General features: G+C 49.5%; 1 protein-coding gene across 1 annotated transcript in view; it reads left to right on the top strand.

Moving 5' to 3' along the window:
• Positions 1-2,323: 2,323 nt before the first annotated feature.
• The window catches only part of Egln1 (egl-9 family hypoxia inducible factor 1), a 38,418-nt gene continuing 18,958 nt past the window's right edge, over positions 2,324-21,783 (top strand). Inside the window, exon 1 of the mRNA XM_021170905.2 lies at positions 2,324-3,340. Within this exon, the coding sequence (XP_021026564.1) occupies positions 2,519-3,340 (822 nt within the window). The 5' untranslated portion in view covers positions 2,324-2,518. The remainder of the gene's footprint in view (positions 3,341-21,783) is intronic.

Raw genomic sequence — 21,783 nt, 5'->3', positions numbered from 1 at the left:
AGTGTGCGACCGCATGAGAGCCATGACTGATTCTGTTAACTAAAATGTTAAGTCTGATATCTTTAAGCAGTATTCAATAAAAAAATACAATTAAACACACACACACACACCATGTAGAGAGCTAAAATGAACGTTAGCCTCATGAGAGAGAAACTGTTGGGGTCAGCAGCGGCTTGGCAGGAAGAGGTCTTGGGACTGACACCTTGAGCCTGAGCCAAGATTGAAGGAGAGAGCGAAGGAGAGAGCTTACTCCAGAAAGTTATCCTCTGACCTCCAGACGCACTGTGGATTGTACATGCCCACATTACGTACACATACACCCTAAACCAATAAGCTGTAATAAAAAAAAAGTTAAAGTCCTTTGACTATGTGGGCAATTTTAATACGTACAAGCAAGTAAATGTAAAAGAATTGTAACACATTCCCTGCTTGTTGCTTCCTGCTAAGACAAGTTCCTTTTATAAACAGTTAAAAAAAAAAAAAACTGTATGTACTCTAGCAAAAAAAAGAGGCCTAAGAACTATCTGATTCTACTTGTATCTACTTACTTGGGGTGGGGGGAGGTTTCTGGGGATCAAAGTTAGGACTCTAGGAATCCAGCAAAGAGCTAAATGAGCCACAGGCCCAGCCTGCTTCCTGCGTTTAAAGTATGCATTTCAGAAAATATTTTCTTTGGTCCCGGGAAATGAACCCAGGGCTTTGCATACAGCAAGCAAGCACTGTACCCCTGAACTACACCCCCAGATCAAAATGGCTTTGTATTTTTGCATTGGGAAGGAGCTCATGTAGTCAGGGGTGGCCTCTGTGTAAGCAAAGATTTAACTTAGTCTCCATCTCCCAAGAGCTGGCACTACAGATGTGTGCTACCACCATGTCCAGCTTCAAAATTATTCTTAAAAGTGTATGCGTGTAAATGTTGTCCCTCTTACATTTCTGAGTTGTTTGCTTGCAACTTCATTCGAATGGCAGAGCTAACAATTCCCGTTTCTGTGTTCCCCCTGACATCCAAACAGTAATTTTAAACTCTAGGCTGTCTGTCCCAATAGCTACACTCAAGTATATGACCATGTGTACATTATGACAAATGTTCGCGCCTAGGGAGGCCCTCCTGTTTTGGAGGCAGTATGACCATGTTGAACTCCGTAGCCCTGGCTGTCCCGGAACCCACCACATAGAGCAGGTTGGTCCTCAACCTGTACAGCTCTTGCTTCCCTCTCTGCAGCTCCAAATATACCCGTCATTCTCCTTGCCACGGCCCCACTGGTTACTTACTACAAATCACAGGTGGAACCGTCAGTCTCTGGTTTGTTTCTCTGAGCTGTGTGTGCAAGTGCGTTTGATCCTGGAACTCACTTTGTAGCCCAGGCTGGCCCCAATCTCACAATGATCTTCCTGCCTCTGAGTGCCAGCATTAAAGCCGTTTACCACCGTGCCAAGCTCTGTGAGGTTTGAAGGTTTCATAAAAACAAAGAAACACCAACTAGTGTGTTTGTCTCAATTTACAACACTTAAAACAAACAAAATGCAGATAACTGAGTTGGCAAAGAGGGCTCACGCTAATCACCTTACCACTGACCAGTAGAGGTAGGAGAATCTACTGAGGACTACCGGGCTGCGTCTCAAGACAACAAAGAAAGCCCGTAATAATCCTCGTAATTCTGCAGACACTATTGGCAGATTCTAATGTGAGACTTTAACTCCCTGTGCAGCTTCGTTCACCGACTATGCTCTTGAGAGCTTTAGGCCTGAATGCGGATCTGGAACCGAGCCCTGATTACCTTACTTAACCCAGAGGTCTCGAACCGGAACCGGGAGAAATCTCAGAGTTTAAGGACCGCAGAAAAGCAAAAACAAAGCAAAGCCAGAACCAGGCCCGGCGACTGCAGGAACCGGTCCCGGAGCAGGCTGCCTGGGGGGTCTTTGTTGTGCCCTCCGCGGCCTCCGGGGAGCAGCAGACCGGGAGCGCGCAGCGGCCGTCCCGGAGCTTGGAGCGGCCCAGCGGCCGTCTGAGCTTCCGTTTCCTCCTCCGAGAGACGGAGGTGGCCGAGGCAGCCCCGGAGCGCTGCCGGCGGGCCCGGACAGGCAGGTGGAGCCGCGCGCGCGCAGGCCGGCGACGCGCGCCCCGGGCGGAGCCGCGAGGAGGAGGGGAGGGCGGAGGAAGCGGCGCGCCCGCCCGCTAGGCCCGGCCCGCCGCGTGCACGCGGCCCCCGCCCTCTCCGCCCGCGCGCCGGGTCGCCGGGGCCGTGGTGTACGTGCAGCGCGCGCGGAGCGAGTGGCGCCCGCAGGCCCGCGCCCTGCCCGCCCGCCCCGACGCAGCCGGCTGGGCCCGCCCGCCCAGGGCGCTGTGCGCCGCGCAGGCCGCGCTCTCTCCGGCGCGATGCGGCGCTAGGCGGCCCCGGGCAAGGCAGGCGAGGCCAGGGCGCGCGCGGCCTCCCGCAGCGGGCGGCGGCCCCGGGCGGGCGCCCCGACGGCCCCGCCGCCGCCCCGCTCCCGGCCCGCGGCCCGCCCTGCCGCGGCCATGGCCAGTGACAGCGGCGGGTCCGGCGTGCTGAGCGCCAGCGAGCGCGACCGGCAGTACTGCGAGCTGTGCGGGAAGATGGAGAACCTGCTGCGCTGCGGCCGCTGCCGCAGCTCCTTCTACTGCTGCAAAGAGCACCAGCGCCAGGACTGGAAGAAGCACAAGCTGGTGTGCCAGGGCGGCGAGGCCCCCCGCGCGCAGCCCGCGCCGGCGCAGCCCCGCGTCGCGCCCCCGCCCGGTGGGGCCCCCGGAGCCGCGCGCGCCGGCGGGGCGGCCCGGCGCGGGGACAGCGCGGCGGCCTCGCGCGTACCGGGCCCGGAGGACGCGGCGCAGGCCCGGAGCGGCCCCGGCCCAGCCGAGCCCGGCTCCGAGGATCCTCCGCTTAGCCGGTCTCCCGGCCCCGAGCGCGCCAGCCTGTGCCCAGCGGGTGGCGGCCCCGGGGAGACGCTGAGTCCCGGCGGAGGGCTGCGGCCCAACGGGCAGACCAAGCCGCTGCCCGCGTTGAAGCTGGCTCTGGAGTACATCGTGCCGTGCATGAACAAGCACGGCATCTGCGTGGTGGACGACTTCCTGGGCAGGGAGACCGGGCAGCAGATCGGCGACGAGGTGCGCGCCCTGCACGACACCGGCAAGTTCACGGACGGGCAGCTGGTCAGCCAGAAGAGTGACTCTTCCAAGGACATCCGGGGGGACCAGATCACCTGGATCGAGGGCAAAGAGCCCGGCTGCGAAACCATCGGCCTGCTCATGAGCAGCATGGACGACCTGATCCGCCACTGCAGCGGGAAGCTGGGCAACTACAGGATAAACGGCCGAACGAAAGTAAGTGGCTGGGGCTCTCGCGCCCGGAGGAGGGTCTGTGAGGACCACCCCCCTCCCCCGTAGACCCGGGGCCCGGCGCTCTGTCTTAGCGTGGTTCCTTTTGTCCTTGTACTCTCTACCACAGTGCAGAGCCTGCCGGAGCCCTGGTCACTCGTGGGGGTCGTTGGGGTACCAGCTACACCGGGTCTGGGTGATGCATCTTGCCTGTGTGCCTGAGCTAGTTAAAAGCCCCGCGGTTTTCAGCGCGCACCCGGCTCTGATTGAGAGCCAGACACTGTGTTTAGCTAGGACTCTGTCAGCTGCCCCCAGAAAGGTCCATTTAAAAGCCTGTGGTCGGAAAACTCCCTGTATTCAGGAAAAGCTTGGCGGCCTGCTCCCCTCCCCCGTGTAGCTTTATCTTGCTAGCTGTCCCTACCGTTTTGAAACCCACTACCAAACCAGGAAAGCGGTGTTTCCGTTCCCAGGGCTCATAGTAGGTCGGTTGCACTCAGAGCACAGGTTTCCTCTATTCGCTTTGTTAATGAGACTCTCCTGTTGAAAAAGGGCTGCTTCTGTGGCTTCCTGGTTTATTTATTTATTTATTTTGAAAACAAAACCGACACGGAATTGGAGGTCGGAGGGCTCCTTTTAACCTTGGGTTTGGTGGGATTTTCTTCTTTCTCTTACTGTGGCAGTTCCTTCTAGTCTGCTGCTCCCTCCCTCCTGTGGCAGACAGTGACTCTCTCCACTCTCCACTCTCTTCCCAGATCTGAATCTGTTCTTTGTATTCTCACCTCCCCGGGGCACCCTGATCCACCCTCCGTCTACAGTCAGTCGAGTTTTGGGGGAGGTTTTAGAAAACCCTGACACACAAGTTTGTACACACAAGCTCTTCCCGGTAATTATTGGTTGTGTGGGTTTTGAACTATGTTGACAGCCGGATGGGACTGTCAGACTGAGCATGTTTAGGAGGGAAAAATAGAACGAATGCAATGGGAAGCCTAATTGACTGCAAACTCAGTACTGGATAGGGGCACCTGCCTTAATATCAGGTGACCTCCAGAAAAAGTTGCTTAAAATGAAGCCTCGTGTGGAGATGTAGCACAGGTGGTCGTGTGCTTGCCTGGCATGGAGAGGAACCCGAGTTTGGTCGCCAGCAGTGTGCCAGCCTGTGATCCCGTTTCTCTGGAGAACTATCAGGTGGGGGCTTAAGGACACATTCTGCCACATCTCCAGTTGAAGGGTGGTTTGGTCTACATGAGGTCCTGTCTCCAAAAGTACAGTAAACCTGGGACCGGGATAGAAGTCTGACTGGACCTCAGTTTGGGCTTTCTATGCAGTTTTCATAGGCAACAGACAGCTTGGCTCTGAGGGCAGTGGCTCTCCTGGGGAATCCATTGGGAAACAGACACCCTCTTTCCTCATAGGTTGGGGTAGCTGAAAGAACAGTCCTGATTTAAGTCGCTTGCCTGGAGGTCTAGGAGACCAGCTCATTGGCAGGGAGGATGGGCTCCTGCTCCGAATTGGAGCTCACACTTTCATTCATTCGGGGTCTGTGGGGACAGTCTTAAGGACTTCCTTTTACTGACCCTCACATCCTAAAAATTACATTTATTACTGAGTGTGTGTGTGTGTGAGCGTGCGGGCGGGCATGCGTTGGAGGACAGCTTTCCAGAATTGGTTCTCCTAAGGAGTGGGTCCTGGGGATGGAACCTAAGTCATTAGACTTGGCACACATACTTTTACCTCCTGAGTCACCACACCAGCCCCTCATTGAACTTTTTAACTAAAAAGATTAGGTAACCATGTTTGAACATGTAAATTTTAATTACTTATTAAAAAGAAGAAAAAGAAATACTGCTTTTGAGCACTAAGACACCCTTCCAAATACTGAGGAAGCAGGCTGCTTCAGGCTTCCCAGTAGACTCCACACAGCCAGTGTCATTGTGACAGGGACTTCTCTGACTTACACTTTGGGGTAAAAGTCAGGATATAAGAGGCCAGGGCCCACCATTTAGACACCTGGGTCAGGTTCAAGCCAGATTTGAAGCCTCTGTTTGCCTACATTTCTAGGGGATTTTATTTATTTATTTATTTATTTATTTATTTATTTATTTATTTATTTTGAGTCCGGCTCTCACTAGGTAGCTCAGGGTGTGTCCTGGAACTCACTATATAGACCAGGATAGCCTTGAATTCATAGCCCTGCTCAGGGTGTGTCCTGGAACTCACTATATAGACCAGGATAGCCTTGAATTCATAGCCCTGCCTCTGCCTCCCAAGGGCTGGGCTTAAAGGCGCGTGGCACTTTCTAGTTTTGATAGCTATCTCTGTTGATGGTGAGGGGATAGGACACTGGCGCTCTGGGTCTGGCTCTGCAAACGGTTTTGACTGTACAGTGTTTGCTTCACATACTCAAAAGCAGCTGTGTGTTTAGTCACTAAGCTGCGCTCTTTTAAGTCTGTGTCTCTAAGGGGTTCCCCAAAGGAGGCCGTTATGGTTGGTTGTCTTTGGAAGTCTTCGCTCTCGTCCTTGTCTTGTGAGAGCTGTTTCCTACCAGTGTGTATCGCTCACTTCAGCTACTGGAGCGGTAGCGGTTGTCAGTGCCTGGTCCCCGAAGAGCTTGAGGGGACCGCTTCTCTCACTCGAAGTTCTGTAAGACACCAGGAGTACCTTTTATTTATTTATTTTTTTAAATCGTGTGCACAGGTGTTTTGTCTGCATGTCTGTCTGTCTGTCTGTCTGTGCCCCACACATGTACAGTACCCAGTGCAGGCCAGATGAGGACATGGATCCCTCCGGACTGGAATTACAGATATTCGCTAGCTGTGGTGGTGTTGGGGCTGGGAATTGAACCGAGGTCCTCTAGAAGTGCTCTTAACCACTGAGCCATTGCTTCAAGCCCCAAATACGGGGATTTAAGACAGGTCTTCCAGCCAAGTTCCGAGTTTTCTGTCACATGTTCTACATATACACGAGGACATGGTCATCAAGTTGTGAGACTTCACAGGTTGCTCTTCCCCAGTGTCTGCCTCGGACATGCGCATCTGGCCACTGCTTGTCCTCCCTCTTAAAAAGAGGAATCCCCCCCCCCCCCCGGGAAGGTGAAGTAATACGGGAGAAAACCAGAAACATGATTGTTGTGACTGCTATAACCCACCTCCACTCTTTACCCTCTCAGGGATCCTCTCACCCTTTTCTTACCCTTAAGCTGCCCTTTGACCTCTTAGCCTTTCTCGCATCCTTCCTTCCATCTGGTTGGCTCATGGTGACATCAGCGGCAGGGAGCCACAGTCTTCCCTTGTACAGAGCAATGTCTGAGCACTGTCAGAGGGCACAGGCTCTGTAGCTGGGTAGAGAGAAGGGATGCTGAGGGACGGAACCCCGGGGGAGCATTGTGCTTGGGCTTGTCTGCTGCTCGTCATTAAGATTACTGCAAACACCAGGTGTGCGGAGCACAAGGTCTTTAATCCCAGAGGCAGAGAGAGGCACAGACATCTCTGTGAGCTCAGGCCTTGCAAAAAACAAAAACAAACAAACAAAAAAGGAGGCTGAGGCAGGAGAATAGTGTCGGAGGCTAGCCTGGGTGGCACAGAGATAGATACCTGTGTCCAAAAAAAAAAAAAAAAAAAACCCAAAGCAAACCAGTAAAGAGTGAAATTGCCAGAATTATAACATGTATAAAAATGTTTTTAAAGTCTCATGTTTGTATAAAGGAGAGATATTGGGGCTGTAGATGATTGGAGGAGCACCTACCTGGGAGCACCTACTTCAAAGAAAGAGAAGGAGAGAGACAGACAGACAGACTGTGTGTGTGTGTGTGTGTGTGTGTGTGTGTGTGTGTGTGTGATAGGATGAGGGCAGCAAGCACCTTATACTACTCAGAGTTTTCTGTGCTGCGGTTAATTAGTCAGCTCTGGAAGGCTTTTGGAGCAAGGAATAGGATGAGCACAATCCCGCTGCTTTATTGCGGCTGCCACAGAGAGAGGTGGCAATCCTCTTAGATGACAAAGCCCTACATGGAGAGGCAGATGCATCCCTGGACTGTGCCCGCCCTTGGGTTCAGAGAAAAGCCTCCAGACCCAAAGAAAAGTAAATCTATTTGTGGTCCTGGAGAGAACAGAACTAGACAGGGCTTGCTTCCCCCACACTCTGCCCTCCTTTCATTCCTCCGGGAATTCCCAACGCTGCGACCCCTTTAATACAGTCCCTCATGTGGTGGTCATCTCCAACTCATTCTATTGGTACTCCATAACTAATTTTGCTATTGTTAGGAGTCATAATGTAGATATCGGATATTCGACACCCCAACGAGGTCAAAATCCACAGGTGGAGAACCACTGTCCCAGCACCTTGGCCATAGAAAGAAGAGCAGCTGGCCGGTGCAGTATCAGACGGAAGCGTGAAGCCAGTTGTCCAGTGTGCAGAAAGGCTGAAAGGTTAGGGGCCAGCTGATCCCTGCCAGCTGAATAGAAGATGGTTGTAAAGAAGTTGAGAAGTTACCATGGGGATGGATATGATGGTTCACACCTTTAAACCCAGCATTTAGGAGGCAGCGGCAGGTGGATCTCTGAGTTTGAGGCCAGCCGGGACCATAAAGTGAGACCTTACCTCACAGAAACACCTCTAGGGGGACTGAAGAGGGAAGATGGGCGTTCTAACAGGGTAGTGGGTGTGTGTCCCTGTTAGATCTTGGTTTTGATGTGGTCCTGCTTCTGGGACTCCACCACTGTGGTTGTGCCTTTGGGCTGATGGCTTAGTGTCTCTGGGCCTCGGGTTGGTATTCACAGCACTGTCTGTCTGCCCGTTGCGCTTGCCTTGGGGAGTCTGTGGCTTGCACCACAAGCAGTGCACTTTGACTGCCGAACTGTTACTAAGTATTACTCCTGCCATGTTAAAAAAATAATCAATCTTATGATTCTTTTCTTAGTCTGAGAGAGAGTCTCAGTGTGGAGCCTCAGCTGGGTTGGAACTTGCATGTAGAGCAGGCTAGGCTCACACTTGGAGCTCTAGCCACGATCCTCTCTTTCAGAGATCACTGTTTTCCCTGTCTGTCCACCTCTTGTGAGCTGGAGAAAAAAAAAGGCTTAGGTGGGTTTTGACCCAACCACCACTATCCTGGCACATGTGTGCGCATACACACACACAACACACACAAGCATGCATACATATGCTTGCGCGTACATGAACACGTATTTGGGCATGTACAGGTATGTACACACACTTTTAGTTTTTTTCCTCTCAAATAGAAAGTGAGTTCTGGAGAGGGCTAAGTGACTTTTTCAAGGAGGGACTTTGGAGCTGTTAGTGACACAGCAGAAGTGGGTGTGCCCCCTCTTCTGTCTGCAGTGTGCCCTTTCCTACAGAACTGACTTGGCCCATTTTTGCTGTTTCTGGAAGAACTGGTCATATATGACTCTCTTTGCAAAAGCTTCCTTCAGCCAGGCTGACACTTTCGCTTGACATTTTTTTCCACAGTGTCCTGTTGCTGTTGGAGCTGTGTCACCTGAAGCAGGGCCTCCTGTTCTTGCTCTGTAATGAAAGCAGTCTTTTCTCCCCCTTCCTCCTGCAGGCATTGAATCCTTGGTTGTTTTTTTTTTAAGATTTATTTATTATATATGTAAGTACAGTGTAGCTGTCTCTAGATACTCAGAAGAGGCTTCAGATCTCATTTCGGATGGTTGTGAGCCACCATGTGGTTGCTGGGAATTGAACTCAGGACCTCTGGAAGAGCAGTCGATGCTCTTAACCACTGAGCCATCTCTCCAGCCCCACGTCCTTGGTTTTGAAGCCCATACATTCTGGTATCTTGGGGTTGATGTTATCAGCTTGGTTGTTTAATTTCTCACCATTCACTCTAACAGACTCTTAGACACTTTTCTGGTGCAGGGGACTGAACTTCCTTGTGAATGCCCAGAGAGCTCTCTTACGCTGAGATGGGGTTTCATGTAGCCCAGACTGGCCTCAGACTTGTTAAGGAGCCTGAGCTGGCTTTGAACTCCCTATCCTCCTTCCTCCACCTCTGGAGTGCTGGGATTGCAGGCATCCACCACCATGCTCCTAGACAGTTTTCATAGCTGCTTTGTACGGCTGTTTGTCCCTGTTGTCTTTCCTGCAAGGTGCCCTGTTCCACACTTGGTGTCATCGGCAGCTGCTTGAGATGCTGTTGTCATTCACTGTGTTGTCCTCATGTTGCCCTTGGCTCTGCTTCCAGCCACCCAGATCTTGTTGTGCAGTAAACCCACCAAAGACCACCGCACGGACACCTTAAAGCTGAGAGGAAAATCTCGAGCCTTCCAGCTCTTTGTCTTTCCTGGTTGACACATATCAGTTAGCAAGAAGGGGAGCCACAGAAGCCTCTAACATGGCGGGGACCTGTTGCATTCTAAAACAAAACCGTCACAGATGTGTCACCAGAGTCTCTTCCTCCCGGTTTATTTCATTTCACATTCCCGAGCTCAAACTTGATGTCTTTTGGGGTTATACACAGCTGAGGGATGTCCTGGGTTAGGGTCTTGTTGCCGCCTGCTGTGCCTGCAGAAGGACCTACACCTGTCCCCTATAGCCCTTTTGGCAGGTTCTGCTATTGCCAGGCAGGGATGGGGTTCCTGGATGCAAAGGGGGCAAGTCAAAAAGCCACAGAGAAGCTTCCCAGGGCCTAAGGCCCCCGTCTTTCTAACTAATCTTGGGGGGTATCCCCTCCCCCGCACCCTGTTGTTGTTATAATTGGTTTACGCTGTATCAGTTAATGATAGCTTATCCTTAAGTGTGTGCCCGTGATGATACTTGGTCTGCAGTTCATCCCAGTCTTCCATGTCTCTTTCTGTTTAGAGAGAGGGCCTCGAGCAGTAGTAGATCTCCTGCCTCAGCCTTTGGAGTGCTGGGGATTACAGGTGTGCACCACTGTTATTGTTCCTGGGGGTTACAGGTGTGCACCACTGTTATTGTTCCTGGGGGTTACAGGTGTGCACCACTGTTATTGTTCCTGGAGGTTACATGTGTGCACCACTGTTATTGTTCCTGGGGGTTACAGGTGTGCACCACTGTTATTGTTCCTGGGGGTTACAGGTGTGCACCACTATTTCTGTTTTCTCTGGTCTGTGCTTGCCCAGGGTGACCACAGGTGTTAGCAAACATAGGGTCTGGGGTTTGCTGTTTTCAGACTCTTGTTCTGTCTTTGATTGCTCAGGGTTTTAGACATGTTCTGTAGCAGGGGATGTGTCACCTTCCTGCTAGGTGCATCAGTGTACCTGTAGTGGATGTGACAGTGGAGCGCCAGTACCTGGCTTCTTTGTATATACCTGCAGCAGCCACAACGTCATCTGGGAGGATGTGCAGATTCCTACATCAGTCTCCCACCCTAGCAACTGACTGTACAGGGATGAGACACACACACACACTCACCTCATTTTTAGAAGGCTTGACAAACTCAGCATGTTTCATTTTGAGTTCCCCTGTGTTAGAAGAAGTGAGGGCTAGTAGGGCAGGACAGGAGTCGGTGGATGGAGGAACAGGTTTAAACTGGATTCTGTGTGTGACCTGTTTCTATAGTATCTATCTACATGCACTGTGATCTGTATCTGCCTTTTGCGGGCCCCTCTGTCCTCTCAGCACAGCTGTTGGAGGGAAAGCTCCGAGCTGGGTTGGGCGGATTGCTGTTTTGGGGGTGCTCAGAAGCTGAACCCTGGTGGTCCATAGGCTAGGAAAGCTTACCAGAGAAACTGTCATTTTGGAGAAAGCATCGAGTTTGGGGGTTCAGAGGCCTCTCCTGCCCTCTGTCAGTGGTCCGAATATCTCCTAGGGTTGTGACTCACTCGAGAGCAAAACCTCCTGGTCCATGATCTCAGAAACTGAGGTAGCAGCGTGACAGGATGACAGTAAATGCTGCACTTAGGGGGAGGAGGCAGGAGGATCAGGAATTCAAGGCTATCCTCAGCCACCCAGTGAGTTCAGCGCTAGCCTGGGCTACTTCTTTCCCAGTTTTATTCCTGTTCAAACCCAGCTTCATCTCTACCCTGGAGGATTTCAGAGACCTCTCCCTTTCCTATAGCTCTCCTTTCTAGTCTTCTATCCCTTTGGAAAAGAACAGTTTACTCCCTGCCACACACTTTCTGTGTGGCCTCCTTTGTCCCTTCCCTCTGTGGCTCCCTGCGCTCTTGCCACCTGGAGGTGGTTCAGTGTCCTGCTGTGGCCTTGACAGCTCCTATCCCGAGTGACACAATTCTCACAGTGGGAAGCCTGTGGTCCTAGCACCTTGTCTTATCAAATGAGTGTTCCAGCTGCTTGTATCTCAGATTCAGTGAGTGTTAAATCTGAGATTCTTCCTGCACTCCCTGGTTGAGATTTTTAATCATTTTATATGCAGCCCCTCTTACGTACATCTGTGTTACTGTTTTTTTTTTTTTTCGGTTTTGTTTTGTTTGACGATTTCTTTGCTATGCACAACCTATCATAAGTGTTGACCCAACACTGAAGACTGGGGAGACAGCACAATGGTTAAACTGCTCAGCCTACAGGTAAAGGGAACCTATGTAACCGCCATAAAGCACTGTGATTCCGGCCTCGGGCACTAATGAGATCAAGAAAATAAACTGGTCAGAGAGACCAGAGGTTCCTGTGAGCTCTTGGTTTGACTGAGAGATGCCACAAGGTGGGAGGGCGATGGGGAAGATTCCTAACATCCACCTCAGACCTGTACACACACGTGTGCCATATGTGATTACAAAAATACATACATGCGCTCTGCCACAGATGGGTACGTGAAGAGGAAGGTCATTACCAACACTCACAAAACTTTACTTCAAAGCCTCGGGCACGAGTGTGGAGTTCAAGTCTGAGACCTACACAGTGGGGGGCATGGCCTCTCATCGTGTTGGAAGGAAGTTTATCCTTTAATGTTGGGCTACACTCACCGCGTTCCTGGGGCAGGTGTGACTGTGGGCCACAGATTGGACAGGTTCAGAAGGATGTGGTCTGGTTTCTTTGATTATTGGAGGCTGTCTTAGTCAGGGTTTCTATTCCTGCACAAAACATCCTGACCAAGAAGCAAGTTGGGGAGGAAAGGGTTTATTCAGCTTACACTTCTACGTTGCTGTTCATCACCAAAAGAGGTCAGGACTGGAACTCAAGCAGGTCAGGAAGCAGGAGCTGATGCAGAGGCCATGGAGGGATGTTGCTTACTGGCTTACTTTCCCTGGCTTGCTCAACTTGCTTTCTTATAGAACCCAAGACTACCAGCCCAGGGATGGCACCACCCACAATGGGTTGGGCCCTCCCCCCTTGATCACTAATTGAGAAAATGCCTTGCAACTGGGTCTCATGGAGGCATTTCCTCAAGGGAGGCTCCTTTCTCTGTGATAACTTCAGCCTGTGTCAAGTTGACACACAAAACCAGCCAGTACAGGGGCTGTGAAATATGAGCCTTCTCCATGTTTTAGTCCCCAGCACACCAGTGAATCAGGTTTCTGATGGGCCTCCATCCTGATCCTGCGCCAGCCATTGAGACCTTCCACCTCTTTTAGAGTCTGGGCTAAGTCTCCTTCACAGAAGTGTGGTTCCTCCCACCTCAAACTAATTCAGATCTCTACTGTTCTTTCTGAAAGAAAAACAAACAAACAAACAGGAAAAAAAAAACAAACCAAAACAACCTCTAATCCAGGGCTGGGGCTACGATGGCTCAGTGGGTGAGAGCGCAAACGTGAAGAGTTCGAATCCCCAGCATGCTCGTTACAAAACTATATGGCCACACATGCTCATAATCCTGATGTTGAGACAAGACTTACTTGGGCTTGCTGGCTGATAGCCTAGCTCTTGGTTCACTGAGAGACCCCCACGTCAAGGCAGTAAGGTACCAGGGATACAGCAGGGTCTCTCACATCTTCCTCTGGCCTTTGCACATGCACAGTCATATGCACACTCCAGATGGACACACACACACACACACACACACACACTTCAAGTCCACTGTGGTGGCACACACTTATAATCCTAGCATGTGGGAGGTGGAGACAGGAGGGTCAGGGGTTCAATGTCATCCTCAGCTGCATAGGGAGTTCAGGGCTAGCCTGGGCTATAAGAGATGTCACAAGTCTATAAGCACAGAACAATTGTGATTACTGTGTGGAGCTCCTCAAGCCTTTGCTTTCTGTGTTAGGCACATGCTAGTACCCAGTGACGTAACCTTCACTGTCCTCTGGCCTAGATGTCACCTTCCTTTTACCACCTGCCCAAACTGTTAATCTCTAGGAGCCCTTTTCACCCCCCAAGCCTGTGGGCGTTCTTTCCTATTGTGGTCAACTCCCCTCTCTGCGTACTATGTTGTTCCTGACCCCTAATTTTCCAGATAAAAATAGCCCAGGCCAGCCTGGTCTTAAACTATTTTTAACTCCAAGTACTGGGAGAAAGGTCTGCTTTGAAGGTGAAATGAAGCTCTGTGCCAGTCCCTATGACAGGAGCCAGGCAGGGTTCTGATGGCCTGCCCCCTGCAGAGGGGTGGCCTGTGTGCCTACCTCCTCGGTCCCCTATCCCCCTAGTGCCTGAGACTCTGCAGGACATGCTTGTGTCCCCAAAGCTCACAGCACTTAAGGTATTGATGTTATGTTGAAAGTGACCTCCGACATAGGTTACAAGGTGACCCCCAAGAGAGAGGTACACCATCAGAGTTAAGTTCAACACGTGACATCACTCTGTGGTGTTGCTATGTTTTTAAAACTGTCACACCCAGTCTCTAACGCAGTAAGGCGAGCTGATGAGTTTATTTAACGGGGCTGGAGCGTTGGATGTTCTGAGGACCTGCGATAGATTCTCAGCACAGCACCCACCTTGTGCAGCTCACAACCAATGCAACTCGAGCTCCGGGGAATCTGATGTCGCCCTGGCGACTCCGTTAAAGGGTTTTCTAACAAAGGACGTGGCCTTACCTGGGCATGACCATCTCTCTCAGGGTCAGGGAGCCTGGTTCCGAGCGTGTGTTCTGGATTCCAGTGTTTACCTCACTTCTGAAGCAGCTGGCGGAGCTGCCTGTGACAGGAACCCAACTAGGCATTTACTTCGTTTTGACTTTGATAAACTTTTTACCCTGAAACATTTCACCTGTTAGGGCTGAGGAGGAGATGCGGTAAATCTCCAGCCCCAGTTAGCCCGTTCAAGGAAAATGCAACTCAGTTATATATTTATAAGCTGCCCACCTCTATTGGGCAGATATGCCTCTACACCACTTTCTTCCCCAGCTATGAAGTCCCTGCCACTTGCAGTTTCTCCAGGGCATGTGCTTCCCTTCTGTCTTCCAGCTTCTCTCCCTCTGTCCTCCTCCGTCTGTCCTCTCCCTCTTTTCCTGTCTTGCCCGGGAAACCTGCCTCCTCATTTTTACCCAGTGATGGGCTATTTGTCATCTTTATTAGCCAGTCAGATAATTAAGGGAAATTCCTCTACACCTCCGTGGTTGAAAGGCGCTGTTGCCTCTTGCAGAGGACCTGGGTTCAGTTCCCAGTACCCACAAGCCTATTATTCCAGTTTCAGAGCATCTGACATGCTCTTCTAGCACTATGGGTCAAGGCACACACATGGTGTATATACATTTATGCCAGCAAGACACTCATACACAATCACTAAATAAACTATATATATATAAAGTTCCACCTTAATTGTGCTTAATTTTGACCTTGAAACTTCATTCATTCTCTGAGTACTGAGTTGTTGAGGCAGTTGTCCACAGAGCAAGTCATTTCTGTGGCAACAACAGTGGTACCTGGACAGTGTCTCACTGTGCGACTTACACTAGCCTTGAACTCACGTCTCACGTCTCTTTGTGCCTTAGTCTCAAGTGCTGGCATTACAAACATGCGCTGCCATAGTTGGCATAAACCTGCTGGGCGTGGTAGCACACACCTTTAAGAATCCCAGCACTTGGGAGGCAGAGGCAGGCAGATTTCTGAGTTTGAGGCCAGCCTGGTCTACAGAGTGAGTTCCAGGACAGCCAGAACTATACAGAGAAACACTGTCTCGAAAAACAAACAAACAAAACCCCACAAAAACAACAACAACAACAACAACAAAATATATATATATATATATATATATATATATAAAATTGGCATAAACCATCTTGAGTAAAGATGTATATAGAGACCGTGAGTGTTTTTGTTTTTTAAAAATTTATTTATTATATGTAAGTACACTGTAGCTGTCTTCAGACACCCCAGAAGATCTCGTTACCAATGGTTGTGAGCCATCATGTTGATGCTGGGATTTGAACTCAGGACCTCTGGAAGAGCAGTCAGTGCTCTTATCCACTGAGCCATCTCTTGCCAGCCCCAAATATGTTTTACTTTTGGGTTTGATCCTACAAGGGATGGGCACCGCAGGACAATTCGTCTGAATTTTTATAGATTAAAAAGCTTTAGTAGTTATCACAGTGTGCTGCTGAGCTAAGATACCCTTACTAACTAAACAAAACTGAGCCTCATGCCACTCTGCTCTGCTTATGTTAAAGGAAGTTCCTGTGATTGTTAGCTCCGAAGCATCCCTTGGACGTTTTGGTGGAAAAGGTCTTTAAAACGTGTAGGAACCATTTTGTTCTCTGGGCTGGTTTCCAGGGACTGTGTTTCGGTGTTACACAGTGTGGAAAGTGTTCAGTCCTGCCGATGTCCCCCACCCCCACCCCCCATCATTGTCTGGGAAAGGGAGGGAGGGTACCAGCCAAGAGGCCCTGCCGGTTCCTAAGCAGCTTCAGCTATGCACACTCATTTTAAAGACAGTGTCTCCCATTGGGACCTGACCTTGTCAGTTGGGTTAGTGAGGCTGGCCAGTGAGCCCAAGAATCCACTGTTTTCAGCGCCCCCCCCCCATCTTTTTATGTGGGTGTGGGGATTGAGCTCACACCTCCATGGCAGGCGCTTTACTAACTGAGCTATTTCCCCAGCCCCGGAGTCAGAATTCTTGGTTGGCTTTCAGTAGAACATAAAGCTTTATTTTTAACTAAGCCTATCTGTTGTTGCTTGGGCAGTTGGCCCATGGCCTGGGCCTGGTTGAGGGGAAAGCTGGTCCCTGGTTAAGGGCATTGTGTACTCACACAGCCTGTTACAGTGTGGGTGCCAGGCAAAGAACGCTGGATCCCGGATCCTTTCTCTGGCCCTCCCACTTCACGGCTTCAAGTCAGGCGGCAGTACATGTTCTATTGGTAATGGTGAATTTATTAGGTCTGTATTCAAAAACTGAATATCGCAGACATTAATGTTGAAAGCTAATTACTCGTACAGATGAGCTGTGGTGTGTGTGTGTGTGTGTGTGTTGGGGGGGGGGGTCAGGTCCTGATGGGGTGCCCTAGATCTTTGATAAACATGTAGGCTTGATTGTAATTGTCAGCGAATATATTTTTAAAGAATTATTTTTATGAATGTTTACCTGCATGTATGTATGAATGCATGCATGCATGTATGTATGAATGCATGTATGTATGTATGTATGTATGTTGTGCACTGTGGACATGCTTGGTGCCCTTGAAGTCAAGTAGAGTCCTGGCAGCTTGAGTTATAGACAGTTGTGAGCTGCCATGTAGGTTTGGAGACTGGAACTCAGCAAGTGTTCTTAACCACTGAGGGATCCCAGCCCCTCAGGTACGTAGGTAGGTAGGTTGGTTGATTGGTTTGTTTATTTATTTATTGGTTGTTGTTGGATTTTTGTTTTGTTTTGTTTTTTTTGAGACAGGGTTTCTCTGTGTAGCCCTGGCTGTCCTGGAGCTCACTCTGTAGACCAGGCTGGCCTCAAACTCAGAGCTCCATCTGCCTCTGCCTCCCAAGTGCTGGGATTAAAGGCATGCACCACCACTGCCCTGCCCCTAAGGTTTATTTTAAGCTGTGTAGACTCCTACTCTGTTTTTGTTCCTTGCTGAGAATCAATCCCAGGGTCACACCCAGTCTGAGGAAGCTTTGGAAACTAAATTATAAAATAATGGCTGCTACTTTGGGGTAGCTTTGCCATGTCCACTCCGCCCTGCCCCCGTGTGACTTCTTTAGCCTTAGTCACACCTGCCATTGGCTTATTGTCAGACTTGTAGACTGACTTGATGTTAAGTTGAATTCACATGGTAACTGTCTTCTCTCATCATAAAAAAATTGCATTTTGAGAAGCCTGTGTTACTTTTGACTTTAAGACATTTCTTGTGGGTTCAAGTTTGGTTTAGTTTTCTTTTAGTATCTATTCTTTAAAATATATATATATATATATATATATATATATATATATAGTATTTATATGAGTACACTGTAGCTGTCTTCAAACACACCAGAAGAGGGCCTCAGGTCCCATTACAGATGGTCGTGAGCCACCATGTGGTTGCTGGGAATTGAACTCAGGATCTCTGGAAGAGCAGCTGGTGCTCTTAACCACGGAGCCATCTCTCCAACCCAAGGATCTATTCTTTTAAACTATGTGTATGTATGTGCAAATGAGTGTTGGTGCCCAGGGGTCCAATCCCCTTGGAGCTAGAGTTGTAAGTGGTTGTGAACTGCCTAACATGGAAACTTGAATTCCGGTCCTCTGGAAGAACAGTACTCGCCCTTCACTGATGAGCCCTGTCTCTAGCCCCTAGTTGGGTTTGTGTGTGTCTCTTTGTTTGTTTGTTGTGCTTTGTACAGGAGATAACAATCGCCTGTAGTTTAGGCTGGTCTCGAACTTAACTATATAGCTGAGGCTGGCCTTGAACTTGGGGTGGTTCTCCTGCTTCATCCTTCTGAGTGGGAGCCACTGTGCCCACTTGGTCTGCACAGTAGAAATGACAGACCTGGAAGGTGTAGTCTACTCTGCTTACGTATTTTAAAAATAGCTTTTGTTGACAATGGGTAAAGCTATGTCATCTGTTTACAAAACAGCTCTTTAGGCCATGTGTGCATATATACTTATTTGTTGTAGAAATATATACTATATACACACATGCCCGTGCGTGTGTGTGTGTGTGTTTGTGTGTGACAGTTAGTATGGCCTTAGTCCTCTGTCTTTGGAGATATCGCTTCTTTAGAATTTGGATATTGCAATTGTGTATTTCAGCTGTAGAAATCTTGCCTGTCACGGGGAAAGGTTGCTGCTTTGTGACTTTGTAAGCTTTACTATTACTATAAAGATACCACTAAGCTGTAAACTGTAGGGAAAAAAGTGGGCTGATGGCCAGTTGTGGCATCGGGAGACCTTAGTACTCATTGTTAGGTCAAATAGACCTCAGCTTATCACCTGGCCTGGCCTGTGCTCATCCTGCAGTGGGACATTGAACACCATGTCCCGAGCTGTGACTCAAGTCTCAGGAAACACAGAGGATCAAAGTCATGCAGAGTAGGAATAGACCTTGGCAATTCTAGGGACTACTTGGTAACAGTGAGTCAAATATCTGCATTGATGGGACTCTGGAACTGGAGTTGAGAAGTAGATACACACTCACAGGATCAGTTGGTGTGTGTGTGTGTGTGTGTGTCCGAATGAAAGCTCAAACAGGCCTCAAACTTACATGTAGCCCAGGATGACCCCAAACTTGTGGCAGTCCTCAGTTTCAGCCTCCAAAGTGCTGGCACAACAGATGCGAGCCACCATCAATTGATTTTTTTTTTTCTATTTAAAAAAACTTTATATGTATGGGTGTTTTACTCCCATGTATATGCAGGGTGCCCTCAGAGGTCAGGCTGGGCCATTGGGTCCTCTGAGGAAATTGGAGTTAGTAACAATTTTGAGTTTCTGTATAGGTGCTGGGAATTGAACTCAGGTCCTCTGCAAGAACAGTAAATAAATGTTCACTGAGCCACCTCTCCAACCCAGATTATTCTTTTTTTTTTTTTTTTTTAAACTAAAGAAACAAGAAACCAAGACAATTCAGCGCAGTGCAGTTTTTGTTATGTCTCCTTCTGGTGGATAATTCTAGAGAGCCGTCTCCATGGACACCTTGACCCTGTACACACCAGCATTAGCTCAGAATGGGTCCCATGCCTCCATTGAACCCCAGACCTATAACATTTACAAGAAAATGTAAGAGCAAATCTTTGTGAACTCTAGCTAAAGGTATCTTAGAACACACACACACACACACACACACACACAGGAGGCAGAACAGAAGTCTCCTGAGAGCTGTCTCTGACTTCACACACATCTCATGGCACCAGGGCACCTAGACCACTCAAGTAATAGAAATACATATTTTAAAAAATATCCCAGTCTGGTAAGGGACAGAAGAGATGGCCTAGTGGTTAAGAACGCTTGTTGCTTGCAGAGTACCTGGGTTTTGTTCCCAGCACTTGTATGGTGGCTCACAACCGTCTGCGACTCAGTTCTGGGTGATCCGATGACCTCTTCTGACCCCCTCAGCAGATGCACATACTTATATGCAGGCAAAGAGATCATTAGCCAGGCGTGGTGGCACACGCCTTTAATCCCATCACTTGGGTGGCAGAGGCAGGCGGATTTCTGAGTTCGAGGACAGCCTGATCTACAGAGTGAGTTCCAGGACAGCCAGGGCTACACAGAGAAACCCTGTCTCAAAAAAAACGAGAAAAAAAAAAAGAGAGAGATCATTAAGAACACAGACAAATTAGGACGAAAATAATTACAAAATGTGAGAGATTTGCATGTGAGATTTGCATAACATTTTTTTTTTTTTTATAACCAAGAAGTTAGATAAATGGTCTGGAGAGATGGTTGAGTGGATAAGTGGTCTCCCACAGGAAGTTCATTCAGTTCCTGGCTCCCTTGTCTGGTGTCTCAGTTACCTCCAAGTCCAGCTGTGTGGGATCTAATGCCCTCTTCTGGCCTCTGTGGGCAACTTCACTCACGTGCACAAACCCACACAGACACATTAAATAGACAGTAAGACAAACAAACCAAAGATGTCAGAGAAACAGTCCAACAGATTTGAAAAGCTGTTTCACAGAAGGGGATAAACAGCCGTGGTTGAAGGTGTTAAAAGATCCTCAGGAGGCAGGGGATGTGGCTTGCTCAGCCTTGAGCTTGCTCAGCATGAATGAAGCTGGGAGTTCAATCGCTAGCGCCTCATAAACAGGTCTGGTGTCACACACCTGTAATCCTACACACCTGTAATCCTAGCATGTTGGAGCTGGAGGAAGGAGGACTGGGAATTTGGCACCACGTGGGCTTCATAAAGTCCTGTCTTTCATCTGACTGGTTGTTAGGGAAGCAGAAACCACAGCGGGAGGCTAGCACGCAAGAAGGCACCATGCACCAGGATGAAGGCTCAGGGTAACAGGGATGTGGATAGAGCTGATGACCGTAAAGAAGGTTGCCACACGTGTGTTCATTGCTTAGAGGAATGCAAAATGGTACCACTACTCTAGAAAAACAGGCTGGCTGTGTCTCAGAGAGTTGAATATAAACCCATGATGTGAGACAGGAATTCGATTGCTGAGCGGCTGCAAAGAGAAGTGAGAACCGGCCCATGTGGTCATGGGGGTTTCGTTCATCCTTGCCTACGACAGCATGGCCGTTTCATTGATCCTCGCCTGTGTGGCCATGGGCACTTTTCATTTACCACAGCACAAAATAGAAGGCAGCCCAAGTGTCTACCATCTGCAAATAGATAAGCTAAGGCAGGGGGATGACATCTCAGTAAAAGGACGCCTTGTCCTTGATAAAGCAGCGTGGTACTCCCTGTGCAGCTAAGAGAGGCCACACTGCTGGGGGCCCTGCTGAAATCTGGTGCTGTTACGGTAGTTCAGCACGTGTGCATGTTTGCATGCCCATGTGTCGTGGTCACCCTCCATCACTTTCTGAGATGGAGTCTCCCGTTGGCCTGGAGCTCACTGATTTTGCTGGAGTAACTAGTCAGTAGGCTTCAGGGCTATACCTGTCTTTGCCTCTTTGGTGTTGGGATGGCGGGCTGACAGCCAGGCTTTCTCATGGGTGCTGGGGACCCAAAATCAGATCTGGCATTTACCCTTGTGCAACGAGCATTTTCTCCCTGGCCCCTTTCTGAAATCATTTTTTTTTTTTTAAAGCAAGGTCCCATTGAGATGTTATTTGAGCCAAGATGGGCACATTCTCAACGAGAAATATCCACCAGTCACTGAGGGAGTTTGCTCATGTGGATGTGGTTGTTTGAACGGATCACTCCCCCAGTCACAGGCTGCATCAGGTAGTGTGGGCTGCACGGGCAGAGTGGTGACTGTCAGCTCTAAGGCCATGAATGTTGAGATCCCTCCAGTGAGTCCAAGGCTGAGGCTGTCAAGGTGACTCGGCAGCTAAACCTGCTTGTCCCTCAAGCCTGTTGACTCGAGTTTCATCCCCTGGCCCTACATAAGACGGGAAGAGAACTAACCCCTAAAAGTTGTTCTTTCACCTACACACAGCTTCTCTCTCTCTCTCTCTCTCTCTCTCTCTCTCTCTCTCTCTCTCACACACACACACACACAGCCTCTCTCTCTCTCTCTCTCTCTCTCTCTCTGTCTCTCTCACTCTCCCTGTTGTCTCTCTCTCTC

Source organism: Mus caroli, chromosome 8 (genome assembly GCF_900094665.2).
Source record: "Mus caroli chromosome 8, CAROLI_EIJ_v1.1, whole genome shotgun sequence".
In the NCBI taxonomy this organism is placed as follows: domain Eukaryota; kingdom Metazoa; phylum Chordata; class Mammalia; order Rodentia; family Muridae; genus Mus; species Mus caroli.
Note: the sequence above shows the minus strand (reverse complement) of the source record. Positions and strands in the feature narration are given on the sequence as shown.